Raw genomic sequence first — 21850 nt, 5'->3', positions numbered from 1 at the left:
TTAGAAATAAGTAAATATTAAACATTTTGTGATTCATGCATTTGCTTGGTAAAATGAAAACAGTGCTGGTGTTGTCAGTTATGGGGCGGGGGGGGGGGGGGGGGTGTAAAATAAAGGCTGGCAGATAAAGAGAGCAGAGATTAAGCAGATTTCATCCTGATTGTAACCCTCGTTCACCCTGCTACTGCAAATCACACCCGCCCACTCACTGAAACACACACAAACACACCTGTCAATACACAGTCTCCCAGCAGATGTCAGCGTTTAACACGTGAAATATGGGCTTTGGACTCTTCATTGTTTAAAAGATCTGAATAATTGATAGTAAAGAGAAAGAAAAATCTTTTTTTTAAATTATTATTATTTATTTATTTCTGTAACAAGTGATAATGTGAACTGCTGAGAGAAATTACTGAGCTAGATTTATGATGGCTGTGGGCCGAGCTTAGCATTGCATGTATGGTACAAATTAGTTGTGGGCAGTTTTGACAGCTGCATATGCAACCAAATGTGTTTTTGTGAAGGTCAAAACAAGGTGAGGGAGATCGCGAGATGAGTGGCTTACATAATCTTTTAGCCCTCAGAGAACTGGATGCTCAATTCTATGTACTCAGTATTCAGGAATTATATGTCATGCCACTGTGGGAGACTGAACCTTGTCCAAAACAAAACACTGATGCATCTCACCTCATCAGACACGTCAGGTTATTTATATTATGTGTTTCTTTTTTTACACTTTCTTGTGTACACTCTAAATGAACTAACGGATAAGCTGTGCTTTTTGTGCCAGGACTAAACTTGGCATGGATTACCATGTGCCTAGACAAGGATACAGCATAATCGTGACTTTTTGGGCATAGGGACACTAGACAGCCACCTATGGTGTCACCAGCTGGTGAGGTGCAAAAATGGAGTAAAAGCTATTTTTTCATTGCTCCTGATTAACTTTTAAAAGCTATAGCTTGTAAACACTGCTCATCATGAAATAAACCACTGATATAGACAGGAGACTACAAACTATAGGAAACTCTGGAGCAGGCTGACATTTTTAAAGCTTTTGTGACCTCTGTGATTCACTTGGGCGCACTGCTAAGAAAAACAGGTTGGGGATGTTGTCTGCAAATGTTAGCTCACAACACAATAACTTGTAACAGAGATGCCTTTATATTTGTGCAGGTGTGTCCTACAGGTGTGGGTTGATGGGAGTCAGTTGGTTGTAGAATGATGTTCACGCCCTGAAACTGTCACTGATGTCCTCGTATAGCAAATTTAGATATTTCAATGTGGACAGTCTGTGTGCTGTCACCTAAATATAGGAAAAAAAAAATAATAATAAGATGCTTGCGAGAGGTCTACACACAACTGTCTGTGAGTGGTTCATTTTAAAATTCAATTCAATTTTATTTACACAGCGCCAAATCACAACAACAGTCCCCGATTATAAAAGTTAGAAAACGCAAGAATGTTACACACATTTACACATTTTATGCATTCATCCATAGTTATTTATAACTACTAATTACTCACAACACAAATACAGGATTAGTCAGGATTTAACATATTCACAGTTTGTGGACACCTTAGTCAGATGAGCTGTGCCACACTGATTTAGTGTTTCACACTTTGTTAGGCAACATGTTACTCAGATTCAGTGTTGTGGAGGGGAGCACCCACCCACCAAAATAGACCGAACAGGCTGTAAATTTCAGAAGCTTGATTAGTTTTTCTTCGGAAACTTTGTTGAAATAGCATATTTGTATGTGACAGATTGTGCACTTTCATGTAGTTGAAACTGTAGATAGATGAGTAACAGTTGTGCCGGTGGTGTTTTTCTTGAATTAACTAAAACTGCAGTTGTTTGTAGTAGAAATGTCACGTTTTATGGAGACCACAGTATAGCATCAATTAACCTAAGAATGATAAATAAAACTTCCGCCATTCATTTCAGAATAAAACCCCAGTTGAAAAATGTAACAATATATTGTGCAATAACCCAATAAATTCATTTTAAAGGTTTTGTCTTTGACAGGACTTATTTTAGAGACATTTTCCTGTCGTTTCAAACTCTAAATGGTGGTTAAAAGACGGCTAAATTATGTTTCAGCCATCCTATTATCCCGAAGGAGCGGTTTAGCAGTTTCCTGTCTTGTTCTGACGCGACCGCTCTAAGTTACGCATGCGTACAGACTGCAAGTCTTTAATTCTGGATCAGTGTGGACGGATTGTGTTGGTAGGCTGTGTACACTATGATTTGGAGGAAATGTGGATACTGATCGCATATTTTTGGAGAAACGGCTGAGATTTACTAAAGGCTCTGCAGAGGCCACCTGGACACATCGCCTCTGCACAGACACACTGGGTCTGTGCCTGTCCTCCTACTTGGCTGATTACCTCTTCTGCTGATCGTCGCGTGAGGCTCTAACTTCACCTGAAGTTCGGATGTGGCAGGCAAACTACAGACGAATGCATAATCTAGCAGACTGGATTTCCGGTATGTAAAATAAATATATGCATTGATTTGGATTCATTAAAAAAATGTAAGAGTGCAAAAACACAACTCTGGACGCGTGCGTGGGCAATAATCAGCTGGCATTAGCTTCAGGCGCGTGTCCCCGTCAGCTGGCGGTACACGTGACGTAAACACATCAGCTCGTCTGACCTCATAAGAACAAGGCGTGCTGAGCTGTCATTCCCTGATGGTGCTTTTCATATAAGGCACTTAATTTCACATCATTACCAACAGTTTATTTATGTGACATTATTGCACGTTCATTTCAAAGCGTTTATATTCGAAAATATGTAAAATATGACAGATTTCTCCTTGATCTGAAATGTAGGGACAGTGATGGGAGGCTGTGTGGGGAGGAGTAGGATGGATGGACAAGGGAGTGCCCGAAACTCGACAAGGAGCAAAAAACGCGGAGGTAAGAAGCTGGACATTGGCTTCGCAGATGTTGAAATAAGTGCAGCTTCATACTTAGGACATCATGTCCGCAAAGCACAAACCAGCAATGGCTTTCTCTACATCTTTGCTGACTTGCAGTTTGTGGTGATGTAACTCTTGAGCTTGAGTGACCCTTCTAATATTCCTCCTTGACCAGCACTTTTGTATTAAATTATTATTTTCCAATATTACCATCGCGGTAGGGAGATTACTGTATAGTGATGTATTTAAGCACATCAGTTAAACACTACATAATAATGGGACTTACTGTCATTGAATTCAACCAATACAACGAGACACTTTCTGCATTTTTATTTACACTACATATACATTCATGTAGCACCTGCCAGATGGGCTGTAAGATAAAGCCTCAGGGTTTCAGGTGTTGCATCCTAGCTACACCTTTGTTATTCTGAATACTTATAGTTTCAGGTGTTAAATGTGTCGTGGCTTAGTCATGTGTCTAATCTGGGTTTAAGGACCTGGCCTGATAGGACAGATTATATAAACACTGTTCAATCCATTCACAGAGCCTGTGTGCTGTGTGCTGCGCTAGACTGCCATTCATTATGCATTGAGCAGCAGCAGGAGCCTCAACAGAGAGTTTTTCAATCAGAGATTGACCTACTTGGTACATGATGTGCTTTATGTGCAAAACACATTCATATGCAGAAGGAAATACATTACCTGCAAGACAGGCATGACCTCTTAGACATTTCGATCACCATCATAAGCTCAGACCTCACAGTTTGGTGAAATTCAATGAACTGCCTCATTGTCAGTTGTGAGAAAGTAGCATCGTATTTCTATAATTATCACAGCCTTAGAAAAGAAAAAGAATCGCCTGTTCAGGACATTTCCTCGAAGTAGACATTGGCTTTCCTTTGAATCAGACTGTAATTGTCTGACAACGGTTTATTGTGTGCTAATAGGTTTAGCACTTTGCCTCTGAGTATTTTTATCCCAGCTCTAAATAGAGCTGATAGGATTAGGGCTCTTGTGTAAAGACGCCACCTTCTGCCAAGGACACTCAACTTGCTCTCCTCCTATATTCTACCTGTTTCCATGAATTGATTCAAAGTTATTTTGGGGTTGTGGTGTGTTTGTTAGTAGAAGGGGATAAAAGTGGTGGGGGATCAGTCATTTTTCAGCAACTGGGGAAATGTAACAATGATTAGCAGAGCTGTGATTCTTAGTCTGCGCAGCTTGGTGAACTAGATCAGGCATTTGTTTCTTCAAGCTGGTCCGACCGAGCGGAGACTGTCCTCTTCCTCGGGATCGTTCACTGTAGCTCATCGTTAAGGATTTTTGATGTACAGCAGTTTGGCGCATATCAAACCTCAGTGACAGAAGAGCAATGGGAGTACCAAACTCAAGGGAATACAATTACTATCAGGTTCCAAATTCCCCTTTGAAGATTTTGCTTAAAAGTAAGTATAGATTTTTGTCAGGGGTGGAAAAAGTTACTCTGGGTGCAATAAAATGCCCCAGAGGGGTATGTGTTATAGTCTTTACTAATGTTTTTGCTGTTATAATCCCATTATGTAGTGGTAATTGGTAAGTTAGCATTTGAAGCGCAGCTGAAAAACTGATTTACAATAACAAATGAAAATCAAATTGTATCTTCAGTGCTGCCTTTGACTTTAATACTTTCATGATGATCCATTAAAGCCTGCTTTAATGGATCATCATTTTATTAGTTAAAATGAGTGTATCTCATAAGTGTATCTTAAATGTATGAAGACTTTGTTGATCATTTTTTTACTTGCACAGATGTTGACATATCTGACTTTGTGTATTTTTCTTTTATCAATTATACAGTTATTATGAACTTAGTATTACATGCACATTTTACAGTAGGTAGATACAACACTGCTCACAGATCCTGCTTATAGTGGTTGTTTAAAATGATATATAAAATCATACTGCATAAGCAGCAGGTCTACATTAGACCTTTTAATCTCATTCCTGTTATTGCAGAGATTTACTTGTACCATTCTTTTTTTCTTTTCTTTTTTTACTTCCACCTGCACATTTTAGCTCAGGAAAGTCAAACTTGCTCACTCGCTTCAGTTTAAAGTGCTAATCTTTCCAGGGAGCTAGTCTTACAGCTAAAGGACATGCTGTCAAATCTGATCTCCCTCTACGCAAACACTAACACTGACAAACTGAGTACAGCAGCGAGGTGGATGAAACATTTTTATATTTTGTAGGTCGTCATCACTAAGCACTGATTGCATCTGCTTCAATCTAGTAAACACAACCAAAGCAAAAATGCTTGTACATACTGTTATGTAACAAAATGTACAACCAGGAAATAAAATCTGGCATGTTTTGTTCTGCACTCTCATTCTGAAAGTCTTAGACTTGCACAATCCCAAAACTGTCACTGTGTATTTTCCCATGTCTACTGGCAGGGTCACTTGTTAGGATTCCAGACAAACAATCTAATTTGCATTTGTTTGGCTGGCATGTTAATTTAGTTTTGCATGTGTGCCTGGCTGCATAATCAACATTACACGGGCTAAAAATAAATGTTTTTGTAAGAGAAGTAAAAGCAAAGAATATAATAAAGCTGCAAACACTGGAACAGGGTGGCATCATTTTATATAGCTGTCTCTAGATTTTAGGGGTATTCTGCTCATGGGTTTAGAAGTGTGGGACAGTTCCAGTTTGCACGTCATTTTTAATGCATAAAGTGTAAATTATAAATAATATAAATGTCGTACTTCTGCGTGAAAGCTCAGGCTGAAAGTTTGATATAAATGAACTTGCAAAGCTTTAACATTCTGATGTGCTCAGGCTGGACATGTCTGTTTAATTCAATCCTAAGGGTAATGTGGGAGGAATATAAATCACATGAGACAGAATAAAGTAAACAACTTAAATGTAAAAAATTTTAATGAGTAAAAAACAGTAATAAATGGCAGAATAACTTAATAAGCAGTTCAAAAGAATACATTTAATATAACCATATGTGCTCATTTTGTTAATGGTCTTTAGGATTAAGGTGTCTATGTACAAATTTAATTCAACCAGACAAATTTTGGGGGAATTCACCAACTGAAATTAGCAAATTTGTCATATAACTCAAAACATAATTTTACATTGGAATTTAGTAACAATGTTTTGAGGCCTCTTGTACTGTGTGGTCAGTGTTATAATATTTCAGCTGGTTTCTAGATCAGTGCTACAGAAGATGTCTTTAATATCTATGTCTATTGGGATGTGTATCATTGCTAAATGTTATTTAAGATTTTATAAAGGCTTCCTTTGATCTTGTTGGAAAATCAGGTTTGAAAGGGACAAAACCACGCTTTGCAGCAGTTTGTAAACACTCCGTAATTCGATAAAGTGACAGTGTAATTGAGTTGTAGTGGCTTTGTGTTTGTATTTATGCGTGCGTGCAGTGGCAGATCTGTGTCTGTTGGCTGCCTTTCATTGGCTAAAGGGTTGTCATCTTTCTATCCAATGCCTTAAGGGATAGGCACAGATAAATCCTGTTATGTGGGACCTGCTTACTGCCTATAATCCACTGGTGTTTGCTTGTGAGTGAGCGCCTGTCCGTGCGCATGTGTGTATTACTGGCCACTGCAGTAATCCACAGCACTATAAATAATCACTTTGATTTTCCTCTCTCTGTGAAGCAAATTGACATTTTGGTACACCAGTACTGCAGCTATACACCAATAGCTAGCAAAGAAACACCTGCAGTAGGTGTACAAAATACTGCTGCTGGAGCTCTGATTTAAAGAAAACGAAAGAACAAGACCAAAAAAAAGCGCATTTTGGTTACTGGCTATAGTCAGCCTATGCAGAAACTGCTAAATATCACAGATAGTGACTGTGGTGTGTGTGTGTGTGTGTACAAGGTATTAAGATGAGCTTTTTGTCCCTTTTTGTGTTTACATGACTCAAACCAAGAACATTTAATGCATTCAGTGCATTTATACCTACATTCTTTTAAGGACACTTCACATCAGAGTAAAACAAAAATATTTCCTGACCTTGGCTGTCTGATGTAATAGTACAGAGCTCAGGCGTTTTTTTGGAGCAGTGATGTCCTTATCCACTTTAGTAGACATCGACGTAATAAGTAGTTTACTACCAGATACCTGGATTCGCACCATGTAATCTCTTTATTATGTAATTAGAATAAATTAGCAACAAAGTTTTTTTTCTTTGTTTGTTTGTTGTTTTACTTTTTATAAACTAGAAGTTGTTTTCAAAAGCGTAGCCCGGATTATTTCTGCGTCACAGTCTCTTGGTCATTTCTTAGAGCAGTCTGTAAAATTAGATTAAACACCTCTCTTTTTTTCTTTTTTTTTTACCCCTCCCTCTCTTTTTGTTAAGGACGCAATGAGCCTCTAAAGAAAGAGCGTCCAAAATGGAAGAGTGAGTACCCGATGACTGAGGGCCAGCTCAGGAGCAAGAGGGATGAATTTTGGGATACAGCTCCGGCCTTTGATGGACGCAAGGAAATCTGGGACGCACTCAGAGCAGCAGCCCTGGCTGCAGAGTGCAATGACCTGGAGCTAGCGCAGGCTATCGTGGATGGTGCCTGCATTACATTACCACATGGTATGCAAACACACATAGACAAAATCCCCTTTGAGATATGAAAGCATAATTTGGCTATAAATTATACGCTGTAAGTGGACTAGACCTCCCATTGTAAATGCAGAGCTCACTGTAATCATTTGTAAAAGTCAAAGAACAGTTTGCTGAATCCCATCAACTGTGCAGAGATTACTGTTGTAGTAGTTACATAATAGTCGCAGTACTGCATGACCACTGTGAGTGGTCTGATGCACTGAAAGCCCTGGTGGTGTTAGCTGGAAAAAAAAAGCAGTCCTCACATAGTCTTCTCACATGCTCATCTGCTTTTAACTGCTACTAATGGAAGAAAAGTGATGCTCAGACAGGATTTCTTAACAGTTGAAATGAGGGGACATGTGTAGCTCAAGGTTAAAGTTGTGTATGTTGTGGAGAGGGATAAGGGTTTTTTTTTTTTTTTGGTTTTTTTAACTGGTTGTTTATCTGGGTTATTTCTCTTCTGCAGGCTCTCTCACAGAGTGTTACGATGAGCTGGGCAACCGCTATCAGCTCCCAGCGTACACTTTAGCCCCGCCTGTCAACCTCATCACTGAAACATCCAGCGACAGCAAGGTTTCCGAATCGACGCAAAAACAATCTCAGCCCTCTCCGAGCAGAGAAGAGTTCCAGCTACGGGTGCGATTATCAACTGGTAAGACTTGGAATTATGCATCTGTATATCTCTAAAAATCACGTTATGCATGGATTGTTGGAAATGAGATTTTTTTACCTGGATAAAAAGATCTGTGTCAACTCTACTTCTCCCTTAGGAAAGGATGTGCGTCTCACAGCCAGCATGGCAGACACCATCGCTGAGCTAAAGAAGTTACTAGAAGAACAGGAAGAAATTGATGTGTCCCGCCAGAGGTGGTTCTTTTCTGGGAAGCTTCTGACCGACAAGACTCGCCTGCAAGATACTAAAATCCAAAAGGAATTTGTCGTCCAAGTGATTGTCAATATAAATCCCTCAGTCATAACTAACTGAGGCAAATAAAGCAAGGTGAAGAAAAGATCATGAATGTGCCAGAGGTGGGCTGCTGGAACAGGAGTTGGTGACATTACTGTCCAGTTAATTCTGCGGTGGAATTTTGTGTACATTTTTATATAAAAATATATTGCTTTTTGTATTGCTCCTTTTTCTATTTTTCCTTTTTCCAAATGGGGAAAAAAGCACTGAAACACTTTAGGTGAAAAGTAGAGCCCTAAGATGCACATCCCAGTGTCCGTCTATTTGTGAAGCCATGAACTCACAGCTTTGTTGTTTACATGGGTTTCCCTTCTTGTCATGTTTGTTTGTTCTGGTGCTTATGAATAAATTAAATATGGTTCACCTCAGAATTTAGACAAAAATCTTTCTTTCTAACTCTTTTACTTTCATCTGTTTAGGTAGTAGAAATGTTCACTGTATGTTGTTTGCTCATGTGCACACTGTTTTCATTTCACTACTGTACATTCATGGTAAAGACAGGGAATGTAATGAAGGCACCTTTTTTAAAGGGAATAAGAGATGACCAGACTTGCTTTTTTAATTTTATCACTATGAACAAGAAGGTGTAGTTTGATGTACAAATATGATGCTCACTGTACTTGAATAACTTAATAAATATTATAAATTTAAAGTTGTTCTTTTCATTTATTTATTGGCACCAAGATCTGCAATTGGAACTGGATGTTCCCAATAAGGGTTGGACCCCCTTTTGCTGATGAAAATCTCTCAGTTAACTCACTGTCACTGTGGTCATAATATGGTTAACAATACTGAGGTAGGCGCTGACATTTAAATGATGCTCAGTTGGTGCTAAGGGGCCCAAAGTGTGCCAAGAAAATAACCCCCACATCATTACACGACCAGCAGCAGCCTGAATCATTGATACAAGGCAGGATGGATCCATGCTTTTGTGTTGTTTACGCTAAATTCTGGCCCTACCACTTGAATAACACAGTAGCAACCGAGACTCCTCAAACCATGCAGCATTTCTATAATCTTTGATCGTGCAACTTTGGTAAGCCCGTGTGACTGTTCTTGCATCGCAGGATTGTCACCAGCTGGTCTTCTGCTGTTGTAGCCCATCTCTATGTTGTGCCTTCAGAGATGCTCTTCTGCATACATTATCTGAGTTATGTTACCTTCATGTCCTCCATTCTCCCTTGATTTCTGGCATCAACAAGACATTTTTGCTCACTAGATTTTCTTTTTTTCAGGCCATCATCTGTAAGAGAGATGTTTGTGTGAGGAAAATCCCAGCAGATCAGCAGTTTCTGAAATACTCATTCCAGCCTATCTGACACCAAGAACCACACCACCTTCAAAGTCAATTAAATCTCCTTTCATCCCCCTTTCTGATGCTTGGTTTAAACTTCAGCAGGTCATCATGACCATGTCTACATGCCTAAATACACTGAGTTGCTGCCATGTGATTGGCTGATAAGATGTTTGTGATAAAGCAGTTGAAAATGTGTACCTAAAATGGCAGACGGGTGTAATGACTGGCTGTATTTTTGTATCATCGTTCTTTTTATATGGTTTTATATGCCACACCTGACAAAGCTATACTTAAATTAAGGTCACGGGTTTCCTTTATCTGCAGAAGAGGTCATATCTCTCTTTAGACGATGGCAGTCAGGGTAGTTGCAGTCATGGACCGTAGGCTCGTGTTATTCACGCTGTCTGTGGTGGACAGCGCCATCTTCAGGAAACATAACTTGTGACACGTGAGCAAAGCTGTGACGTAGTTTGGTAGGCGACAGAATCGGGCACAGTTGGTGGTGTAACGTGATTATTTTCAGTCCCGAAAATGGTGAAATCGGGGAAACTTCGCTCTGGGACGGCGTCGAAGCTCAAACGGTGGAAAAAAGGACACAGCAGCGACTCTAACCCGCAGACGAGTCGCTTCCGTCAGGCTGCTAAAAGCCGCTTCTTCAGCCGACCCACCGGTAAGCGTTCCCTCTACACGTGGGTCTCCGGCTAGCGTTAGCCATTTAATCTTTCTAGGTTTTGACACAATCAGCAGCCACATTCAAGCTGCTGGCAGAAACTTTAACGTCATATCGCCACATCTATATCTTTTTGTCAGGTTAAATAACTTGTATGTCAGTTTAGTTTTAGAGCAACAGCTACTTGTGTGTTTGGAGCTCAAAGACCAAGCTATCATCTTTAGTTGTGTAAAAGTATCTGCCCTGCACCTATTAAGCCTAGAAAAGATGTGCTTTACAATAAATGTGCAAAGTTTGTCAGTTATTAGACGCAAATGTGGTTGTTTTGGCTCTGTAGCCAGCTGATTGTATGAGCAACAGCATGTTTAGGTTTGAACATCCAGCTGTGATTTGAGTATTTACATCAGCACACTGGGTGAAGCGTCCCCTTTACTTATCTGGTCTGCTTAATTATGAGAGTCCAAAGTAACTAAAGAATAGTGTAGCAATAGTTAGGATGGTTATTGGTAAGATATTGTTGTCGTCAGTGGTGATCTAAGTTCAGACTGTCAATTCACTTTATTGATTCCTGCTCAGTTTTTTTCCTAAGACTAAAAGGTTGGCCTGTACATATTTTCAGCATCAGCTGTTTTATTATTGAGTCTGAACATATTGTAGAAACAAAATAGGAAAACTGGTTGCATCGGACTAAGGTGTGCAAAGGCTCCAATACTTTGGGATTGTCTTTACTGTTTTGGAAATGTCTGAAAAAGCATGCATGCATGGAAAATTAGATGATAGGTTTGGTGGCATGCAACTATGATTGACTGGTTGATTTGGTAGTGGTTCACAGTTAGCATGCCTAAATAAAAAGCAGCTTGGTCTCCTCCTCTTTGGGAAGGTTAATTGATTTTTTTGTTTTTTTTTCCCCAAGTCAACCACATGCTTGTGCAGGTGAGGTTAGGTAATCCGTCAGTCAAAGGGAAAAACTAAAGGTCGCGCTTTCTTGCACATCTGTCTCCATGTCTAATTTGGGGTCAGAATTTGGTGTAATAAGGTTTTAGAATTCAGTTTTTGTTTTTTGTTTTAACCCCACAGGAAAGAGTGATCTCACAATCGATGCTCTCAAGCTTCACAATGAGCTGCAGGCCGGTCCGCTGGAGATCGGCACTCGTAAAGATGCCGCCATGGAAGAAGAGCCAGAAGAGGCTGTATCACAAAGAAGTTCGGGTACCTTCCTCAGTGGCCTATCAGACTGCTCCAACCTTACCTTTAGAAAGGTGCAGCGCTTCTGGGAGTCTAATTCAGCTGCACACAAAGAGGTGGGCATCACTTTTATGATGGGCCATTTATTGATAACATTTTAGTTTGTGTGCTGTTTATTTTGTGAGCAAAGCTGGACAGTGAGCTTCCCTGCAGCTCTAACGTTGTCTTCTACAGATCTGTGCCGTGTTGGCAGCCGTTACTGAAGTGATCCGCAGTCAAGGTGGGAAGGAGACTGAAACAGAGTACTTTGCTGCTTTGGTGAGTGCTTTATTTAAAAAGATTCTTTTAGATTTTATGGTGTGGTTTGCTCGAAAGGCAACGTAAATCAAGGTTTTGTTTTTCAAAATCCACTAAATCTTATTTTCCCCTAAGATGACCACCCTGGAGGTTGTGGATACAGCAGAATCCCAGGCTGCAGTGGCATACCTCCTCAACCTTGTCATGAAACGGTAGGACCCAAATACTTAAATGTTACTCCACTAAGCAGCACTGTTTCCTCACAATAAGAAGTTTCCTGGTTTGAACCCTGGCTTGGGACTTTTTTTTTCTCTCTCTCTTGAGTTTGCACGGTCTCTCAACCGTGGGTTTACTTAGGCTTCTTCTCACAGTTCAGAGACATGCGTGTTAGGTTAACTGATGATATTCTCCACCCGCCATCGACAGAAAGTAGAGAAAGTCCTTAAAGTGTTAAGCTATATAAGCGTGGCTTATAATGTCCACAATAAATTCAACTGGTGTGTTGCATTTTTCCATCTGCTTGACGTGTTGCATTCCTTAGTGTTCCTGCTCCGGTCCTCAAGTCGAAGTTTTCCGACACCACCAAGGCTCTGATGGATGTCATGTCCAAACAGGCCACATCTGACACTACCTCGGCACTCAGATGGGTAAGTGGGCTTGTTTCTGTGTCTGTTTGGCTCTTCTTTTGACAACTGCAGCAATGCTTAGCTTTGTTATTTTTCTCCTCTGCAGATACTGTCATGTCTGGCCACTCTATTGAGGAAGCAGGACGCATCTGTGTGGACTTACCCATCTACTCTCCAGGCTTACCATGGCCTTCTCAGCTTCACAGTGCACAACAAGCCTAAGGCGAGTCCCACCAACCTGCTCGTAACTGCTCAGCCACACTAAACAGATGCGTTCAGTCTGTCTTGGATTTACTGCTCATCAGCTGTATTAAACATTCAGTGAAATACTAAAAGTGAGGACATTTGTGCCATTGAATTTTTTTCCTTTCAGGTCCGTAAAGCAGCACAGCAAGGTGTTTGCTCCATTCTTAGAGGCAGTGACTTCCTGTTTACAGAAAATGCTCCAGCCCATCATCCTGCTGCAGTTACCACAGCCAAATTCTGCACAAAAGAAATGGAGCAAGCAGGAGGTGAGACAACAGGTTTATTAGGACCGCGGGTTGTTCTCTATATGATGAAGATTTGTGCGACTCTATGGCTGTCCAGCAGGTTGTGGGTAATGTTTGTGTTTTTCCCCATAGGCAGTAAAGAGGACACAACCGCACTCCATGTGCTTGGCCTTTTGAAGGAGCTGATGGGGACGTTTCCTCTGGGAGCTGTCAAGTCCTGTTGTGAGACTCTGCTGCGAGTGATGACACTCAGTCATGTGGTGAGAACACAAAAATATTCATAGGTGCTGCCAAATCCCCCTTGTTCATCATCGTGGATACTCAAATATAGTTGTCGATGTCTCTTGACTGTAGTTGGTGACCGCTAGTGCCATGCAGGCCTTTCATCAGCTGTTCAGCGGGAAGCCCAATGCTTCGACGCTCTCACCAGAACTCAACGCACAGATCATCACTGTGAGTGAACATAAACCAAACAAGATTTTTAAAGTTCGATTTTTAGTTATAATACAAAGCTTGGTGTGAAAACTCAATTGTCATCTCTTATCTCCAGGCTCTGTACGATTACCTGCCCAGTGAGAATGATTTACAGCCGCTGCTCGCTTGGCTTGCTGTCATGGAGAAAGCGCACATTCACCTGGCGAGGTAATAAATGAAAACAGTACAACAGATTCCCATAACTGTGCATTTTCCAGTCCGACTGTTGGTCCACAACATCCTTGTCGTCTAGTTTGCAGAGTTCTCTGAGTTTGGGTCACCTCCCTCGCCTCTTTTCTGCTGCGATGTCCTGCTTGTTGTCACCTCACACTCAGGTGGTTTCTGCAGCCACCAACACATTAAAGGTAAGGGACAATGAAGATGGGTATCTTTTAGCAGATGATGATGATGTAAATGCTTGTGTGCACGCTCCCAGATGAAGATTTATTCCTGGTTATCTCTTCCAGACGTTGTTGACTGAATGTGTTGCCTCTCCTATGGATGAAATGGGCACCGTCACTGGCACAGCATCTTCAGGGAACTCCTCCTATGTCTGCAAAATGTTTCGGTATGTTTCCTAGTGTTAAGCATGCTAGTCTGTCTTTTTTCCTTTTTGTTCTTAGGAACTACATATAAATGTTCATCATTACGATTGTGGCTGTGCATGTGTGTTTCAGTATTGTAGAAGAAGGATTGTCCTATCGCTTCCATGCCTCTTGGCCGTTTGTGCTGCAGATTCTGGGTTGCTTCTATCGAGTTGCAGGGAAACAAGCTCATCCCATCATGACTAAGGTATTGCCACAAAATTTTGCTGATCACTAGGCTGTCAAAGTAAGATAAGTTTGCTTAACTCAATGCTTTTTTGTCCTGGACAGTCTCTGCAATCTCTGGCAGACCTGCGCTCCACTCCTCATTTTGCCTTCAGTGGAGAGTTGGACCTGGCTGTAGGAGGAGCTGTGGAGAGCATGGGGCCCGAAGTGGTGCTAGGTGCCGTGCCTCTCAACATCACTGGCTATGAGTAAGGACACAAACATAGTAGTATTCTTGATGTTTTTATTGCTTAACAAATTAACAAACTTTTTTTTCTTTCTTCAGCGATGACTTGGAGTTCCCACGCAGCTGGCTGGTCCCAGTCATAAGAGATCATGTGAAGAACACTCATCTTAGTTTCTTCACTTCCTATTTCCTCCCTCTGGCTTCTACACTTAAACAGAGAGGTAAACAAAAAGGGGTATGGTCCTTTGGAGGGTTAGGTAGAACAAAGGTGCATTTTCTGGCTTGTGTGTACTGATAGATTGCTCTGTGATTGTGTTGTAGCTGTAGAGTTGGAGCAAACAGGGCAAAAACTGGAGGCCAAAGTCTATGACACCTTACAGCTTCAGGTACTTTTACAAACTTCATGTAAATAAGTAAACAGAACCACTTGATGAATTATTACAATTTTTTAGCGCGTGTTGCTTTCTTCTTTTTCTTTCTTTAGATTTGGACCATGCTTCCTGGCTTCTGTACGTGCCCTGTGGACGTGCTGACAGCTTTTAAAGGCATTGCCCGCACTCTTGGTATGGCTGTCAATGAACGGCCAGACCTGAGGCTCACAGTATGTCAGGCCCTACGCACCATTATCAACAAGAGCTGCTCAACAGGTAGGAAAACACATGGTCGAACAGTAAGAGAACAATATAATCCTATGTCTACTCAATTATGGAAACATTCATAACCCTGAGTATTTTGGTCAATATTAACATCGTGTTTATCCAACATGATTATTCATTAACTTTAGAAGCAACATCCACTTATTGAACTTAAATGTCTCAACAGTGGATCACCTTAAACTTTGAATATAAGTCGATTACAACAAAAATGAAATTGAAGTGAGATGCAGAGTCATAGAGGTAAGATTCAGAAAAAGACCATGAAGCCTGTCACAAAGAGCACATTTGGAGGCCAGTGCCACAGCGCTGGTGGTCAGAGCTTTCAAAATGGGAGGCCTGGAGGTTCACATGAAAAGAAGTTGATTTGTATAATTGGAAGAGAAACAGTCCCTTAATACAAGATCATCATTTCTTTATGCCCTTTATCTTGTTGTAATAATTGAAAGATAAAAAGGTATCTGGGGGTTAAATCAAGTCACCCAACACTTGAATCTTCTAAATTTGTTCATTTACAGTGTTTTGTGTCCTTTTTTTTTCCACTGCAGAAGAAGAAAAGGCCGAAGTGGGCCGCTTCTCTAAGAATTTCCTGCCCATCCTTTTCAATGTGTACAGCCAGCAGCCTGCTAATGGAGAGTCTGGAACCTACAGGATGGCTGTGCTGGACACCATCAAAGTGTATTTGGGTATCACTGAAATGCCGGTTAGTACGGCTTATTTTTCTTGCATTCTTTCGCACTAAATTGCATGCAGTTACTGCCATATTGAACACTTTTTGAAGTGCTCCAGTCATTGAGAGCTGATCATGCACTATATGGTCAGAAGTACTGGGCCACCTACACTTTGCCATGAAGCTCCTGGCACACAGTTTTTGTGCTGATGTTAATGGCAGAGGTGGTTTGGATTCTTTTACAGACTATGAGCCTCAGCACTCAGTGTGCCTGCTCTGTAACCTAAATGTTTCCATTTCCAACAATGCCACTTGTAGACATGTAATAACCTGACTTGTTGCAATGAGCTCTTTAATATGATGTGTGGCCCAGTACTTTTCATACGACATATTTCAGCGTATCTAATCTGAATTTGTACAGAAATTAATATATTTATAGGCAATCAAGGCCATCATAGGCCATATTTCTTATGCTGGTTTATCACTAATGATAATAATAAAAAAAAAATATCAACCCTCAGATGATCTGCACATTCCTGCAAAAAGCCACAGAGAGGTTGACCAGCGCAGAATCAAATGAGTTCATACGGTAAGTCATAAATGAGAATCTCTTGCCATCACCTTCTCTCCTTCTGAATCGGTGATTTATATACACTGAGCTACATGAGCCAGAGGATTAAGAAGTGAGTGACATTGGTCATCTTTTTAAAATGTAATAGTCTGCTCAGGGAACCTTGGGTCTTGTCATTCATTTGGATATTATGCAATATCCACTTAGGTATGGGTGGAAAAAACCCCAGTGCACCTCTGATTTCACTCTCTGATGCCAGCAGTCTCCTTCAGCAGAAAATTACACAAAACCTGATCAGGAACAGCTTGAGGAACGAAGCCTCTAAACATCCCCCATTGTCTAATTGATTCTTTTTGTTTTGGCTTTATTTGCATTTTAGGCTGTCAGTGATGGATCTTGTCGTTGCTATGGCTCCCTGTGTTGATGAAGTCACCATGACTAAAACCTTTGAGCTGATAAGGCCATATCTGGAGGTAAGAGCACTTGTAGTTTCTGATTTAAACCCATCAAACTTGAGTAGTATTCTTGTTAACTGTGTCTCTGTTGGTGCATTTTTAAAAAAATTGATTTATTTCTTTTTCAGACAAAAGAGCCAAGCATGCAGAAGAAGGCGTACCGTGTGCTAGAGGAGATGTGTGGAGGAGAGAGAGATGCATGTAGATTGTTTGTCATGTCCAATCTGGAAACACTCAAAGTCGTGCTGCTTGAGACTCTGAAAAACGCCTCTTCACCTGCAAAAAGGGTGAGTGTGCTGTTTGAAAGAGAAGTAAAATAAACGAGACACTCAAAGGGACTTTATATTTTGGTTTATACTGCTGTCTGATTTTTATCTTCCTGTTTGTATTGCTTTTCCACAGCCGAGACTTAAGTGTCTGAGCCACATCGTAAGAAGGTTAAATGAAGATCACAAAGACTTTATCACCACGCTGCTGCCAGAGGTATTGTCACAAACAAGTGCTGGCAAACACAGAGAGATGGACTACTGGTTTTTGTCAGTTTTTATAAGGATGTTGTGTCTTTCAGGTGATCATATGTACGAAGGAGGTGTCTGTTGGTGCTCGTAAGAGTGCCTATAATCTGCTGGTGGAAATAGGAAATGCTTTTGTCCGCTTCTGTGGAAATACTAAAGGTAACATACATACATATTGTTTCTGCTAAATTTGCACGGACCCAAATCTTTCCACAAAAAAACTTGATTGTAAAGGTTTGTAATTAGTTGCGCTTCCATCTCTGATCCAGATGCCATGGAGCAGTATTTAGTGATGGTGTATGCAGGACTCACGGGCTCCGTCACCATGATCACTTGCGCAGTGCTGGCTCTCACACGCCTTGTGTTTGAGTACAAAGGTAGGCCTGCTGACTTTCAGCAATTCAGTGGTGTTGATTTCAAGGTTTAGAGTCTCGGACTGGATTCAGTGTGCTTCCTTTTCTTTCTCAGACTCCATAGAGCTGACCACCATGGAGCAGCTGCTGCAAAACATTTGTCTGCTGCTGTCGTCTCATACCAGAGAGGTAGTGAAGGCTGCCTTAGGCTTCATCAAGGTCATCCTCTTCATCATGGACCCCAAGACCCTGGCCTCGCATGTCACTGTCATGGTATGTACTGTACATTGTAGTTAATGGAGTTGCATTATTTTATTTTATTAAATATTTTGTTGTTTTTGTTCAGATGGAAGGCATTGGAAACATTAGGGATGATATGAGAAGGCACTTCAGAACAAAGCTGAAGAACATCTTCACTAAATTCATCAGAAAATTTGGGTAAAGGCACCACATTCTTATAGATGCCATCAGGGCTCTGTCAGCTAGCTCGTGGCTCTAATTGTGTGTTTTGTTTTTGTTTTTTTTTCTTGCTGTGTGCTCAGTTTTGAGCTGGTGAAGAGTATGCTCCCTGCAGAGCACCACAAGGTGCTAGCAAACATCCGCAAGGCTGAGGCTCGGAACAAGAGGCGGAAACAGGCCACAGAAGAGCAGGACGACTCTGAAAGCGAGCAGGAAGCACCTAAAGCAAAGGGTGAAAGGTAGGCCGCTGTTCCCAACATAAAACCCTGCCTTTCATCATGCATTTGCCCATCTCCTTCCTTTAAAAAACCAAAAACTTTCTGCCCTTAAGTATCGAGGAGATTCTCGCTGAGTCGGACAGTGATTTGTCAGAGGATGAAGGAAAGACTCGCGGTGCTCAGAAGAAAGCAGGCAAACAGCAGAAAGGACGGGCTTGGCTCAAAGAGGGAGAGGAAGATGACCCACTTAACTTCCTTGATCCTAAGGTTTCGCAGAGAGTGTTAGGTAAGACCATCTGTTTTGTTTTCAATGGGTGCTTTTTGCCTGCAGTTTAATTTCTGAACAAAAGTATACTCAGTTTTGTTGTCGTTTCATAGCCACAAACCCAGAGCTGAAGAAGAGTGCCAAGGCTGACCACGGCTTTAAAGTGACCTCAGATGGACGGTTGATCATTAAAGAAGATGAAGATGAGGATGTAAAGGACAAAGGTAAGTGAGATCCAGTGCTGATCCGTACATTGCTTAATGTGTGATCAGACAGTGATAACAATTTAAAAAAACCTCACAGATGGAGGTGAGATGGAGGACATCCTGGAAGAGGCTGGAGTCAAAAGTGTGAGTATTTAACCTTCAACCTACAGAGTTTGTCTTCTCTGGGACATTTCAGCACAATTTTATTTACTCTGTCCTTTCAAAATACCCTCAGAAAAAGTCACAGAAGAGGAAGTTTAATGATGACAACTTTGATGATGAAATGGACATCGAACCCCAGTTGAAATATAAAGGTAACTTAAATTGAATTAACTTTTTTTAGCAACTTAAACAAGTTGCTAAAAAAAAGTTTAAGCAATTTAAAACACGTCATACTAATTATACGTCTTCTTTTTTACGCAGCTGGAGGTTCAGGTATCCACAGACCCCTCGGACATGGCCAGGAATTTGGAGCCGATTACAAATCAAAGGTGAGTCTGAGAGCAGTAACTGGACTGTGATGTGGTCCTAGTTGTGAGCTGTAGTTCTGAATGGTTATTCTTTGGTCTTGCATTCCTCAGAAAGGAAAAGGAGATGTAAAGAAACAAGGGAAGCTTGATCCTTACGCTTACATCCCTCTGAAGAAGGCCCAGCTCAATCGCAGGTATGAGCAGCTGCTGTTACTGTGTAGATCTGTAAAACTCTGAAAGCTCTGGAGTTTAAAAATTTGGTTGGTAACATATTTTTATTTATTCTCTCAAAGGAAACGTGCCAAACTGCAGGGCCAGTTCAAGGGCATGGTGAGAGGAGCCCAGAAGGGGGCGCTGTCTGGAAAGAAAATGCAGAAGAAAAAGAGGAAAGCCTGAAAACAGAGTATTTTCCTCACTGCACTCTAAATGCACTGTGTGCAATGGCATGTTCATGTATATGCCAAACGTTTGACTTACACACACACACAAATCCTAGGTGTGTGTGTGTGTGTGTGTGTGTGTGTGTGTGTGTGTGTGTGTGTGTGTGTGTGTGTGTGTGTGTGTGTGTGTCTGATGAGTGTCTACAAAGGTGAAAGCAGTGTGTTATTAGACTTTGACATCTTTAAATGGTCCCTGACAGCTTTCACAGCAGCAGATGTTTTACAGGCTTCCCCTGCCTTAATGGTTTTTGTTATCCTTTGGCTGTACATCAGAGAAATGTTTCTGCTATGATGAACACGAGTATATTTATGTGCTGAAATATACAAACAATATTGGAAGTGTGATGCGTGTCCTGTTATGTGTTCTTTGGTCCCTTGAGGGTGCTGTAGGCTTCTGAATAGTCGAAAAGCTGCATTCCCGGAGCTTTTACAGCTCAATCTAAATGCACCATTAACTTTGTGGAATATTTGAACCTGTTATTGCTACTTAAGAGACTGAATCAAACAATGTAGGTTGCTTGTGCTATGGGGGTTAACATAAATTACTGTTATGTGATTCATTTTCCTTGGGTTGCTGTGAAATAAGTCGTGTCAGCTACTTAAGACACATAAGAAATTTATGCCAATTAATTGTATTTTAACTTTTTCTTTTACAATAACCCCTAATTCCCAGTGAAACGTGGTTTTACATGTTTTCTAGCAGCATTTATGTGTAAATATATGACAAATGTATCACCTATTTTTAGAATTGTGAATTTGAATAGCACGTAAAGCAGTTGTCAGAATTTAGGAGTTATTTTGCAGATAGCTACACCTGATCAAATATGCCAATTGCATGGCAGTAAATCAGTACACTTAGTTATGTAGACTTAGTCAAGATGACCTGCTGAAGTTCAAACCAAACATCAGGATGAGGAAGAAAATGGTTTTAAGTGACTCAGACTGTGTTGTGGTTGGTGGTGCCAGATGGGCTGGTCTGAGTATTTCAGAAACTGCTGATCAGCTGGGATTTTCCAGCACAACCCTCTCTAAGTGAAAATACTTTCAGAGCTGTTATCTGCTTCAAGCTCATAGGTAGGGAACAGTAACTCAAATAGCCACTTGTTACAGTCGAAGTTGCATCATGTTGCCTTGAAACAGATGGGTAATAACAGCAGAAGACCAAAACAGGTGCCACTTATTTCAGCTAAGAATATAATTTGCACAGGCACACCAAAATTGAAAAATGATGAGTTTCGATTTCTGCTGTAATATTTGGATGGTAGGGTGAGAATATGGTTTAACTAACATGAAAGCATGGATCCCATTCTGCCTCTTTCAAATTCAGGCTGGTGGTGCAATGGTGTTAGGAGTTTTTTCTTAGCACACTTTAGGCCCCTCAGTACCAACAGAGCATGGTTTAATGTCACTGTGTACCTGAGTATGGTTGCTAACTATGTTCATTCCTTTGACCACACTGCTTTCAGTAGCATAAACAATTATGTCACAAAGACCAAATGATCTCAAACTGGTTTATTAAGCATGGCAGTGAGTTCACTGTACCTGAATGGCCTAGATCTAAATCTAATTGGTCACCTTTGGGATGCGGTGGATCAGGTGTGCAGCTGACAAATCAAATCTGCAGCTTCTGTGTGATGTCATCATGTCAATATGTGTCAAAATCTCAGGATTGTTTCCAGCACCTTGTTGAATAAATGTCAAGAAGAATTAAGGCAGTTCAGAAGGCAAAATGGGATCCAAACCAGTACTAGTAAAGCATATCTAAAAAAAAAAAAGAGGCCTGTGGGTGAATGTCACAGACAGCTTATTAATGTCTGGAGAGCAGCACAAGTGCAATTAGTTTAAGAGCTGCTTAAAGAGAAATGCATTACATCACCAAATGTTGCACCGGGCAATAGCCAATTAACTAATAAGTGTGTCATAAGGTCCGTGTTGCACTGATCCCGGCGAGGCTAGAAGCTGATTTACAATACGAGTGCAGAAACATTCTTCAAATATAACATGCTTTTAATTACTATGAAAGAATTGTCTG

General features: G+C 40.8%; 2 protein-coding genes across 4 annotated transcripts; both read left to right on the top strand.

Moving 5' to 3' along the window:
• Positions 1 to 2162: 2162 nt before the first annotated feature.
• On the top strand, positions 2163 to 9159 carry ubtd1a (ubiquitin domain containing 1a). Of its 3 annotated transcripts, XM_026191011.2 has the most exons (5): positions 2163 to 2491; positions 2838 to 2924; positions 7298 to 7525; positions 8007 to 8192; positions 8311 to 9159. In XM_026191011.2, exons 1-5 carry the CDS (start codon positions 2440 to 2442, stop codon positions 8523 to 8525), a joined length of 768 nt encoding a protein of 255 aa, XP_026046796.2. In that variant the 5' UTR covers positions 2163 to 2439; the 3' UTR covers positions 8526 to 9159. The 3 variants fall into 3 exon arrangements, with proteins under 3 accessions (XP_026046796.2, XP_026046798.2, XP_026046797.1); XM_026191013.2 differs by lacking the exon at positions 2838 to 2924 and having other exon boundaries at positions 2194 to 2491; XM_026191012.2 differs by lacking the exons at positions 2163 to 2491; positions 2838 to 2924 and adding an exon at positions 4166 to 4374.
• Positions 9160 to 10241: 1082 nt separating this feature from the next.
• Positions 10242 to 20163, top strand: rrp12 (ribosomal RNA processing 12 homolog). Its single transcript, XM_026190671.2, has 34 exons — positions 10242 to 10474; positions 11552 to 11775; positions 11894 to 11977; positions 12092 to 12168; positions 12498 to 12603; positions 12689 to 12805; positions 12956 to 13094; positions 13206 to 13333; positions 13428 to 13526; positions 13624 to 13715; positions 13801 to 13912; positions 14015 to 14115; positions 14225 to 14339; positions 14423 to 14565; positions 14643 to 14764; positions 14865 to 14929; positions 15028 to 15190; positions 15745 to 15899; positions 16388 to 16455; positions 16817 to 16910; positions 17021 to 17179; positions 17295 to 17375; positions 17461 to 17566; positions 17677 to 17784; positions 17876 to 18033; positions 18107 to 18198; positions 18303 to 18458; positions 18551 to 18723; positions 18816 to 18926; positions 19006 to 19052; positions 19144 to 19222; positions 19332 to 19399; positions 19490 to 19572; positions 19672 to 20163. The coding sequence occupies exons 1-34, from the start codon at positions 10336 to 10338 to the stop codon at positions 19772 to 19774; spliced, it is 3867 nt and encodes a 1288-aa protein (XP_026046456.2). The 5' UTR covers positions 10242 to 10335; the 3' UTR covers positions 19775 to 20163.
• Positions 20164 to 21850: the final 1687 nt, after the last annotated feature.

This window comes from Astatotilapia calliptera, chromosome 13 (genome assembly GCF_964374335.1).
Source record: "Astatotilapia calliptera chromosome 13, fAstCal68.1, whole genome shotgun sequence".
Taxonomy (NCBI): Eukaryota; Metazoa; Chordata; class Actinopteri; order Cichliformes; family Cichlidae; genus Astatotilapia; species Astatotilapia calliptera.
Note: the sequence above shows the minus strand (reverse complement) of the source record. Positions and strands in the feature narration are given on the sequence as shown.